Source organism: Seriola dumerili, unplaced genomic scaffold, assembly GCF_002260705.1.
Source record: "Seriola dumerili isolate Sdu_G_001 unplaced genomic scaffold, Sdu_1.0 BDQW01002857.1, whole genome shotgun sequence".
Classification (NCBI taxonomy): Eukaryota; Metazoa; Chordata; class Actinopteri; order Carangiformes; family Carangidae; genus Seriola; species Seriola dumerili.
The window spans coordinates 74,853-86,262 of NW_019177112.1; the positions used below are offsets into that span (position 1 = coordinate 74,853).

Consider the following 11,410-nt stretch of genomic DNA (forward strand, 5'->3'; position numbering starts at 1 on the left):
ATTGTGTTTAAATAGATTTGTTATCATCATGTACACAGTCTCAGTCTGAACCCTGTTGGCCCTCCCCTCACCTGCACAGGTCAACAGCAGGGAATTATGGGAGGGGGGAGAACAAACATCGCTCCTTCCTGGTTTGCTTTGCCCTGAGCGTCGCCTCCCAGGAGAAACGAGGGATACTTTAAATAAGTATCCCAGCATGCACCTGGGGGCAGCGCACGGTGGAGTGTAACCCGGCTCACGGCAGCTGATGTTCTGTCCCTGGTTATTGATGGATCAGCTGCTCCGCCGGGTCACATCCTGCGTCCAGAGTCAGATCAAATATCAAACATAAACATGTGAAATCGTCTCACACTTGCCTTCGATCAATGGCTATTAACTTGACCTTTGACCTTCAGCCACCAAAGTGTAGTCTAGACATCGTGTCCATGAGAATGAGACGTCAACCTGAAAACAAAATGCCCGCCGCTCTGACTGTCGCCGGGCGGAGGAATAACGGGGAGTGTGATGGAGCATCAGTGGTGACGACGTAACCACCGCCACAACATCAGCTGTTTCCTGACAGCTTCCTGTTTCTCACTGGAAGAGTCTGCTCAGGGCAAAACTACCACATGTGTCAGGGGGGTGGGGGGGGGGCTCCTTACACGCTGCAGACAGATACATTCAACCAGGAGAGACGACGGAACAACTGACAGATAGATCGATCAATAGACAGATAGGTGGGAAAAGAAGGGAGAATAAGGGTAAGGCATCTCTCCATCAGTTTCTCTGTTTGGTTTCTCTCCCTTTGTAGTTCAGAGTAAAATGTCTCTCCTCTCTCGTCCTCTCCTCAGTGTCGTTGCTCCGGGAGACAGAAGGAGCAGAGATGGTGAAATGCTTTAAGTGGTCAGTCCTCTCCTCTCCAGCTCCCTCGTCTGCTTCAGCTCTTTGATCCTTCAGAGACACGAGCAGGAGTCAGAGACACACACAGGGTGACAGGAGTGTGTGTGTGTGTGTGTGTGTGTGTGTGTGTGTGTGTGTGTGTGTGTTACCTGTGTCTGCAGCGTCTCAGGAACCTCATGATCTTCCTGGCTGCCTGGTCCTGTTTCTTCGTTAAGAACGAGCCCCTGATGAAACATAATCAATACCAGCTGTTTACTATCAGTCACCAATACCTGCAGGGAGTGATCAATACGAACAGCCAACAATGTTGTTCTCAGGTGTGTGACGCGTTCAGGTGCAGACAGAACCTAGAGCTTCATCACTGGGACCCAGGAGTTACTCTCTGACTGTCCGGCTTTAAACACACATTTAAATAATAATAAATAAACGAAATATAACATTGAAACATGCACCATTAAAGAGGACATGAAACATTCTAATTTTACAAGTTTTTATACATAATAAAGTGTGCTAGAATATATTTGGAAAAAATTTTGGATATAAAGCAATTACACGCTAAGTTATTAAAGATTTATTATCTGTGTTAACTTATGCCTTCGCTCTGGGTCGCCGCCATATCGCCTTTACGTCACACGCTACGTCATTAGGTTGGTGTGTGGGGATTCCATGCATTCAGCTACGGTGAAAAGACGAAGCAGAGCGGACTTTCACTGACATTAATCGAAACCCTATGGCATATGCTTTGGAGCCGGTGAGGAGGAGAAGCAGAGAAAGTGCACAAAGCCACTCTAATCATTTGGAGGAGCAGCAGCAGCACGTGGTTCCAGGAGGTGCAGAGGCCGGCAACACAACGTGGTGCTTGAGATGACATGTTTTTTGCCTTTGTGGATCATCATAGTTTAGTCCATATAAGTAACGCACTGTGCAATATCAGAGCTGGATGAGTAGTAAAAAAGTAGTAAAACTAAGAAGAATGAGTACGATCTATGTAGAGGCAAAACAAAACCAAAAAGTTTTTTCATATCATGACGACCTTTATCTATCTATTCGACTAGGCTCTGTTTTTTTTAAGCCGTTTCCCCGTCATCATTCATAATTGTGCGCACCTCTGTTCTGCCAGATGCCTGCGCCGTTGAGCCCTTTCCTTACGGAGCACAGCTACATGCTAGTAGAGGGGGTGGGAATGTCTGTACAGCCTGTCTTGTAAGAAGAGAAGTTAAACACAGACGGCACAGCCTCGGGTTCCAGCCTGTTGGTGCAGCAAGCGACTAGGACACCGGATTCAAAACTCATCTTCTCCACATAGTCCTCGTTTACAAAGTGCTCACTGCAAACCCAGCTAGCCAACGACGAAACAGCACTTGTCGTTTAAGAGGTAAAGAAAGAAAATAGACAAAATAGACAATCTTTCCTTTGTTTCGATTTCATCGCTGCATCCAGGGGCAATACAGAAGTGCCCCCCCCCCCAATTCGCTTTTCTTACTCTCCATTGAGTCTGTCATACAAGCACTGTCACTCATGTCACTGATTACGTTAGCATGTTCACCGGAACCAACCAAATGACGTCAAGCTCTACGCCAGGACAAGATGGCGCTACACGTGTCAGAAAACTGTAATTTAGATTATTATTATTTTGAATCCAGTTAAACTGACAGGTGTTAAACATGAGGATGATTACAGGGGTTATACGTCTTGTAAATTATGTGAACTTCACTAAGTGTTTCATGTCCTCTTTAAACAACATTAACAAGCCCCGCCTCCTCTTCATCCACACTCATAGAGAACATGAATGGTGTGTTTTGTGAGGTCACCATGACCTTTGACCTTTAGCCACCACAGGAACAGTTCATCTCTGGGTCCAGGTGAAGCTTAGTGCCGGATGAAGAAGTTCCGTCACAGCGTTACTGAGATATCCACCACAAAGCAGGACATGAGTTCGTACTGACGGACAACCTGAGAACAACTGCCTGTCGCCGGCGTGGAGACATGATGAAAGCGTGACAGGTGTGCGGCTGAGCTCTCACTTGATCTTGGGGTTGTGGCTGGCGGCGCCGCGTGGCGCCTGTTTGAGCCGCTCGTACTCCTTGTAGCTGCGGTAGTACTGCTGGATGAGGACGGCCGCTCGCCGGCTCTGCTGGAAACGCTTCTGCTCGTAGTACGACCTGAACTTGGACTGGATCAAGATGGCCGCCTGCGTCATCTTCTTGTAGAGAGCGTACTGAGGGGACAGAGGCACAGTTACAGTTTACACACACACACACACACACACACACACACACACACACACACAGGAAACAACCTCCGTACAAGAGGAAGTGACGGAGGAAGGAGGAAGGAGGAAGAGGAGGAGAGCCCCTCCCAGAGTCTCAGCATGACCTCATCTTTAAAATAAATGTGTTCTTGATCTATCATTAAACAGACAGACAGACAGACAGACAGACAGACAGACAGACAGACAGACAGACCACTACATCTACTGGTCAGCCATATTACCTTCAGAGCTATCCATGTTAGCTAGCCAGAGAGAGAGAGAGAGAGAGAGAGAGGTGGTAAAGAGACATAGCAGGTTAGTTCAGTGTTAGTGAAGCTTCTGGACAAACTCAACACACACACACACACACAAACACACACACACACACACACACACACACACAGAAACACACACACCTACCTGCTTGTACTTCCTGTAGCACCTCTGGATGACGGCGGCAGCCATGTCCTGCTGCTCCTTTAACCTCCGACCCTGAAAACAGAGGGGGGGTGAAAACCCTCTGAGCAACTGTCATGTGACATCATCATCCTTAAAGCTGCAGAACGAGTTTCCTGTCAACTGTGTGTGTGTGTGTGTGTGTGTGTGTGTGTGTGTGTGTGTGTGTGTGTGTGTGTGTGTGTGTGTGTGTGTGTGTGTGTGTGTGTGTGTGTGTGTGTGTGTCTGTGTGTGTGTGTGTGTGTGTCTGTGTCTGTGTGTGTCTGTGTGTCTGTGTGTGTCTGTCTGTGTGTCTGTGTGTATGTGAGTGTGTGTGTGTGTGTGTGCAGACCTTGTATCTCCTGAAGGCGTTCTGGATGATCCTCGCCGCCTCGTACAGCTCTCTCTGCTCGCCGTCCGTCAACGTCAGCAGGGCAAAGTCTCTCTCCATCTTCCCATTGGCCGAGGCGTTCAGGAACTCCGCCCACGCTGCAGAGGAGGGGGGGCGGAGCCTCTGGAGGGCCAGCGCACTGAGAGGGGATGGGGGACACATCCGCCTGCAAGCACACACACACACACATGTTCTTAAGTACAGGTGACACAGCTGTCTATGGTCACACAGTTCTGTGGGGGGGCGGGGCTTACCTGGGCGGGGAGTGTGTGTGGGCGTCGACCGTGTCCAGGTAGGTAGCTAGCCACGTGTCCTGTATGGCGGGATTGTCCCTTCTTCCTCTGAGCGGTGACTCCGCCCCCCTGGGGAAGTCCTCCTGTTTGATTCGATCAGGAGTCGCCTCGATGATCTGCTCTGCCAGAGTTGCCATGTCAACCTGTGTGTGGAGAGGGTAACCATAGCAACAGGAACTCTAGACGCGTGGAATCTGGAACTTCTCCACATTAAATGTCAGGAGAGAGAACTGTGTACCTGCAGCACCTCCTCCTCCAGGTACTCCTCCTCCTCGCCCTCGTTCTCGGCGTTCTCGCTGTAGCTCAGCAGCTGCTCCTCAAACGTCACCGCCGTGTGCAAACGCCGCCCAGCCGCCGCGTGTGTGTAAGAGTGTGTGTGGCCGGGGGAGGCGCTCTCATAGTCCATGAGGTAGAGAGGAGAGTCTCTGGAGCCTCTGGGGCTCAAACCTTTGACATCCACATGACAAACATGACATCACAGTGACAGGAAAACAACAAGCTGAACAACAAGAAGATTACCTGTGTTACCTGTGCTGAAGCCGGCGTTTGGCTCCTCCCCCCACATGGACACAGGAGGGAGGGAGGAGAGGGAGAGAGAGGAGGCAGAGGGAGGGGAGACAGGCAGTGAGGAGGAGGAGGATGGAGAGAAGGGAGAGGAAGGAGAGGTGTCCATGGGGGCGGGGCCACTGGAGTAGGCGGAGCTCGGGGAGGGGGAGGAGGGGTCACTGGGGGAGGGGAGGCTGCTGGAGGAGCTCAGACCTGGAGGAGGGAGAGGGAAGATGTTACAGCCTACCCGAGTGCTGGAGGTGTCACATGACGAGCGGCAGGTGTGTTACCTGTGTCCGGGCTGGTGGACAGAGGAGACAAGGGCGGCTGTGGCGTGGCCGATGTGTGCGTGTCTGCTCGGGACGCGTGTGTGTCCCTGGGCGTTGTGTGTGTATGTGTGTGCGTGCGCTGTGTGTGCAGCTCCTCCAGTGCTGTGGCGAGGCGGGTGTGTCCTCGGGAGCGGGCGACAGCGAGCGGCAGGCGTCCCAGCGAATCAGGGATCCCCAGAGCCAGACTGCTCCAGCTGTAGAGGAGCTCTGCCGCCCTCTGGTGGCCCAGAGCACATGCCCACATCTGCAACACAGACAACACGTTTTCAATGGCTGGTAACCATAGCAACAGTACTGAGGTTGCTATGGTTACTTGTGTGTGAGTGTGTTTTACCAGCGGGGTGCAGGAGAAGTGGTCGACATTCAGAGGATCCACTTCCTGTTCCAGGTCTAAACTGTCGCTGTTCACACTCCTACAACACAAAAACAACCAGTCAGAGTGTGTGTGTGTGTGTGTGTGTGTGTGTGTGTGTGCGTGTGTGCGTGTGTGTACCTCCAGTGGATCAGAGTGTGGATCAGGTGTGTGTATCCCTGTGCAGCGGCCAGGTGGAGCAGTGTCATCCCACGGTGACGGACAGAGTGATGAAGCCTCTCTCCTCCTCCTCCTCCTCCCCATCGTCCTACCCTCATCATCCGCTCACACACTCCCACAATCCTCCTCTCAAACCACTGAGAGGACTGAGACAGAGACAGTGATGTCACCAGCTGCAATAACAGCAACATTCACAAACACAAACATCCTCTTAACCTGGACTAACCTGGACTAACGTAGAACATCTGGACTAACCTAGACTACCTGGTGTACCTGGACAAACCTGGACCACCTGGACAAACCTAGACTGCAGTTAAACATGATCTTTATTTTTGATCAATATATTGATTAATCAGTTGATTGATCATGATGATTAAACATATTCACAATCTGATTATTGGATCAATGAAGCTGAAAACTGTGGACTGATTAATGCTGATCATCAATCATCTCTGCAGTCAGTTCAGGGGAACTGATTCATCTCCCCACCAGCTGGTAGGAAACATTACATTCATACCCCCCCCCCCTCCAGTTTTTCCTTCTGATTCTCCCTGGCATGTCCCCCCCCCCCGGGGTGAGCAAGGCTATAAATGAGTGACAGCAGAGGGAGGGAGTATAAACATGCTGTCAGACCACACAGCTGTTAGTCATCCATCCTGCTGCACGCTTCAGCCACGCCCACACGCTGACGTGACTGACATGATGTCTTTCAAATTCTGCTTATTGTGCAACATCATCACAATCATCTTCATCATCACAATCATCTTCATCATCATCTTCATCACCATCATCGCAGGGACTGACATGGTGGTTAGTTAGTCTCACAAGTCATACATTTTTTTTGAGACTTTGGAGGCGGGGCCAGCTCTCTCTTCTTCTTTACCTTCTTCTTCCTCTGGGTGTTGAATGTGACCAATCAAAGGGGCGGAGACATCAGCCACTGGTCCCGCCTTCAAAGTCTCAAATGAAAAGCGTGGACGTTTGTGAGGAAGGTGCCCAGATCACATGAACACAGACGACAGGTAGATTATTGATAGATCATTGATAGATGATAGAGCAGCGGCCGAGCATGTTGTAATTGTCTGAGTTAAGGTCAGGTCTTTCTCTGTGTCTATCTCCGTCACACTCAGTCTATTTTAGCTGGAGGACTCCGTCTGCCAAACTCCCCATGACGTGGGTGGGGGGGGGCACTGCAGCTCAGGTCAGCAGAGGTCAGACTGCAGAGATGTTTTAAAAGGATTTTTCCATTCAGGTCAATTAGTTCTTCTTAACCTGGTTACCAACCGCCAGCTCAGCCAGAGTCAGCAGCAGCATCATGTGACCTGGCACAGGAGACCTTTTCATCTGCATGTGGGTGAATGGATTCTCACTCTGTTTAAGTCTCATGTGTGAGCACGACCGACAGATCAATGTAAAACAGCTGATCGATCGACAGACTCTGTTTTCAGCTCAATAAATGTGTAAAGACATTTCTAATTATTTCTTTTCATCTCTCCAAACACAGACTTGAAGTCCATAAACACTGGGCACTACCTTTTCCCATAATGCACTGGGGCATGGGTGGATTATAAGAAAATGGACCAATGGCAGACAAGTAGCAGAAGACAGTGTCTTCGTGCTGTGGTCATGGCGACAAGTTACAAACTTGATCAGCATCAGTTAAAGCTGCGTGTTTCACAGCCACAGAAAAAACACTCGCTGTCCATCCTCACCTGTTCATGCTCCTCAGGTAGGGGTGGAGGAGGGGGCGTGGCCAGCTGGTTGCCGTGCTGCTGTTGATGCTGCTGCTGCTTCTGCTGGTTGTTGTTGTCACGGGCAGCCATCTCTGCCATCCTGCGCTCCATCTGCTCCAACCGCTCCAGGATTGACATCCTGAACTGGTTATCTGCAGACAGAAAACACACAGAGTGAGACCTCTCTATAATTCTGTTGTTTCTAGATGTCATGGAAAGAAAGAAAGAAAGAAAGAAAGAAAGAAAGAAAGAAAGAAAGAAAGAAAGAAAGAAAGAAAGAAAGAAAGAAAAAGACTAAAATCAAGTAAATATCTAAATCTGTAGTAAAATAAAATGTGCATATAGACATCAATGATTCTACTCTGTGTGTGTGTGTGTGTGTGTGTGTGTGTGTGTGTGTGTGTGTGTGTGTGTGTTGACAGCTCTAACCAGGAGGCAAATGGAAAACTTGTCTCTTAAATAGCTGTTTTAAGAGAGCCTCTTTAACACACACACACGTTAACATAATGCCTTCCATGACCCCTGACCTGATTCTTACCTGAATCTTCAAACTGTCCTTAGAACACACAACAAAGAAACACACACACACACACACACACACACACACACACACACACACACTGTTTCAAATGGAAACTATCTCGACTGACTTCAATTGTGCAGCCACCTGGCACAGTCACAGTGTGAGAGGAAATAAAAGCAGACTCCCTAATATAGCCTGATAACACACACACACACACACACACACACACACACACACACACACACACAGGGGACTCCCTGGTGGAGCTGCTACAGTTATTTTTCTGCTTTGATGTGCTCACCAGGTGTTTTGTTTTAAGGAAACCTTAACTCAAACTTTAAGGAAAATCTAACAGGTCCCTGGAACTTCCTTCCTGTAGCTCCTCTGAACACAGTGGAACAGGAAGTGACAGATTTGTGGTTAAAATCTGCTCCACCTCTACACACCTGCCCGTCACACCTTCCTCCTCTGCACCTGTCTGACCCCTGAGGTTCAGAGCCTTCAGTCCTGTCACCTCCACTCTGGAGCTCACTTCCTGTTTTCAAATCCCACCTCCTCAAACTTATTCTGTTTAACTGAAGCATCAGCACTGGAGAACCAGAAGCTGCAGTTCCTCTAACGACCACTAGAGTCTGGCTCCAACAGTGAGTCAGTCCCCATAGACTCCCATGTTAAAATGTCCAACTTTACAGCAGAAATAAACATGTTTACACCCTGGTACAAAAACAGCTTTGTTTCCTCCTTCATGACACCTGTTTATATAACTCACCTGTTTACATTTTATTAAGGACTAAAGTTATGAAGGATTGAGGGCGTGGCCTCTTTGAGTGACAGGTGGGGGCCTTCACAGTTAGCTAGCTACTCAGCGTCACCTCAGCTAATTCAAGTCACTGAACATAGCAGGTATCAGTGTTAGCTCTCACCATACCTGGCATGCTAGCGTAGTTTGTTAACTAGCTAATTAGCCAGAAAATGGATTAGCTTTGTGTTAGCCTTTGAGCAAGACGCCCAAACAGCTAGGTCTGCTAACGATGCTTTTGGTAGCGTCTGCTCACCACAGTTATTAAACCGACATGAACCGAAGTCTCAGCTCCACCCATGCTCCTCCTCTTTGACCATGTTTGGATTAACTGGGAGTTAGGGGGCGGAGTCAGACACTGCCAAGATGGCAACGGTGGAGCACCGCGTCCAGGAAATAAAAGGTATTATTGTTATTATTATTAGAACAGCCGGCTGAAGGTCGCGCTCTGACCGCGGACCGCGGACCGCAGGTCAATAAAAAGCGGCAGATAAATGAACATGTGGACGCTGTTGTTGAGTTGCTGTCAATGTTTGATGTCGGACAGCAGCAACTGTCAGTGATCGATCAGCTGATCGACGTCTGCGGGTGTCGGCCATTGATTCATGAAAACTTGAAGGAAACTTTTTATCTGGAGCGAAAAACAAACACTCAACATCAACTCTGGCTTTTAGCCATGGCTGGTTGCCGTGGTTACTGACTGGCTGTGTAACCATGACAACCACTACAGAAATACATACACACACACACACACACTCCTACCGTCCTGCTGCCGCGTGTCGCCTGGCTGTTGTTCGTCCATCTTCTGTCTGTCTCTTTGTCCAGATATCATCCCTCCCTCCCTCCCTCTCTCTCTTCTCTCTCTCCCATACTCTGTCTCTCTCTCTCTTCTCTCTCTCTTCTCTCTCTCTGTCTCTCTCGTCTCTCTCTTCATTCTCTCTCTCCCTCTCTCTGTCTGTCTGTCTCTATGTCACTCGCTCGCTCAGTGTCATGGGTGAGCACAGATGAGGAGCATTTTGGGTACATTATGATGTCACAAGATAAGTTAACACACACACTTGATCTTAAAATGTGCAGTGACGACGATGAGAGATTTAACACACACACACACACACACACACACACACACACACACACACAGTCTCAGAGAGCACACTGAACGGCCGTGCAAGGATCAGTTAACGTTAAGCCAGAGAGAGAGAGAGAGAGAGAGAGAGAGAGAGAGAGAGAGAGCACTTGGTCGTCCAATGCAGTCTGCAGGCTGGACGTCCAAACACAGCAGCAAAGCATGATGGGAAATCCACAGTGTGGGAGGGGGGTGACTGATAGTGTGTCCCAACTGACTGTGCGACATTCCTGGATCTGAGCCTGACCCCTGAGTGATGACAGTGGAAAACAGCTCCAGCCCATCAATCACAGAGCGACAGACGGAGAGAGACAGAGATGAAGGGATGAAGTGGATTCCTGGGAGGAGAGAGCAGAGGGCAGGCAGCCTGCCAACACAAACTCTGCTCTCACCTGATGATGGTGCCCCCCCCAGCCTCCCACCCCCCCAAACCTCTCACCTACAACTGACAAACTATCCAACTGACAGCTGAGCTCAGTCAACAGCTTGTGACAACTCTACACTGAGCACGTGCGAGCCGGTGTAAACAGGAAGTAGATTGTCTCCTCTGAAGGAGGAGCAGCAAAGACAGTTGTAGCATTAAAACAGAGGATGTAAGTGAACAACAGCTGCTTTTCAAAGTAAAACACAACAGACTTTTGAAAATAAAATGCAAGCCTGAGTTTTCAGAGTCGTGAGGACGGAGCAGGAAACGTAGAAGAAGAGATGAGTTTTGATACTAAACTGTAGTGGTGTGGACGGAGCCTCACACTCAGAGGAAGGTGTAGCCGCTGTGTTTCTGGTGTAACAGCACCTGGACAGGTGACAGGTGTGTTTACAGTGTCTGTGCTCTGAGAGACGTCACAGCTGGAAAATGGGTGAGTTCACCCGGGTGTTGTGTTTATATCACTGCTGAACAGAGCTGATAAATACTGCAGTCATGTGACCTGAGTGTGAATGCTGATTGGTCCCTTTTCCAGCGGTTTTGTTGACCAGAGGACAGGGGGGACATTGAGAGTGCCCTGGCTCTAAGCTGTGGTCTTCTGGGAGTTACCTCAGTTCAAAACCTACATAACTTTATTGTTTGTGAAGGGAAGAACAGCAGCTGACAGCCTGCTGATAACTGCAGCTCTGATTTAGATAATCAGGAGACGGCAGAGCGGGAGGAGGAGGCTTAAGAGACACGCACACTCTCAATATCTGAGTCAGTCTGATTGGCTCATCCATCACTTCTATTGTTACACAGTCAAAGCCTCTGGTTTCAACCACCAGTGATGTGGAGTCTGACTGCTGCTCTTCATCAGACTATATCTGTTATTCTCAGAGTAGGTTGGGAAACTCAGAAACAGCACTGAAAGCATGTGAGTCACACAGTTCATGTTTCAGGAATATAAAACCCTGTTAATGAAAGTGTCTGGGTCTTAGTAAGAACAGGAAACATCAGGTTTACAGCTGCTGTGATCAGCCACCATCATCAGCATCGATCATGAAAATAAATTGACCAATCGTTTCCCAGACATTGATTTATTTACTAGTTATCATTTATGGTTGCACTGCAGGTACACACACACACACACACACACACACACACACA

General features: G+C 49.0%; 1 protein-coding gene across 1 annotated transcript in view; it reads right to left on the bottom strand.

Annotated features, from left to right (window-relative positions):
* Window positions 1-784: 784 nt before the first annotated feature.
* The window catches only part of camta2 (calmodulin binding transcription activator 2), a 22,941-nt gene continuing 12,315 nt past the window's right edge, over window positions 785-11,410 (bottom strand). Inside the window, exons 16-29 of the mRNA XM_022769340.1 lie at window positions 9,474-9,478; window positions 7,369-7,541; window positions 5,618-5,802; window positions 5,459-5,537; window positions 5,086-5,368; window positions 4,778-5,008; window positions 4,488-4,696; window positions 4,211-4,392; window positions 3,918-4,122; window positions 3,551-3,622; window positions 3,373-3,393; window positions 2,904-3,097; window positions 1,029-1,103; window positions 785-930 (exon numbers count right to left, since the gene is read on the bottom strand). Of these exons, the coding sequence (XP_022625061.1) occupies window positions 876-930; window positions 1,029-1,103; window positions 2,904-3,097; window positions 3,373-3,393; window positions 3,551-3,622; window positions 3,918-4,122; window positions 4,211-4,392; window positions 4,488-4,696; window positions 4,778-5,008; window positions 5,086-5,368; window positions 5,459-5,537; window positions 5,618-5,802; window positions 7,369-7,541; window positions 9,474-9,478 (1,969 nt within the window). The 3' untranslated portion in view covers window positions 785-875. The remainder of the gene's footprint in view (window positions 931-1,028; window positions 1,104-2,903; window positions 3,098-3,372; window positions 3,394-3,550; window positions 3,623-3,917; window positions 4,123-4,210; window positions 4,393-4,487; window positions 4,697-4,777; window positions 5,009-5,085; window positions 5,369-5,458; window positions 5,538-5,617; window positions 5,803-7,368; window positions 7,542-9,473; window positions 9,479-11,410) is intronic.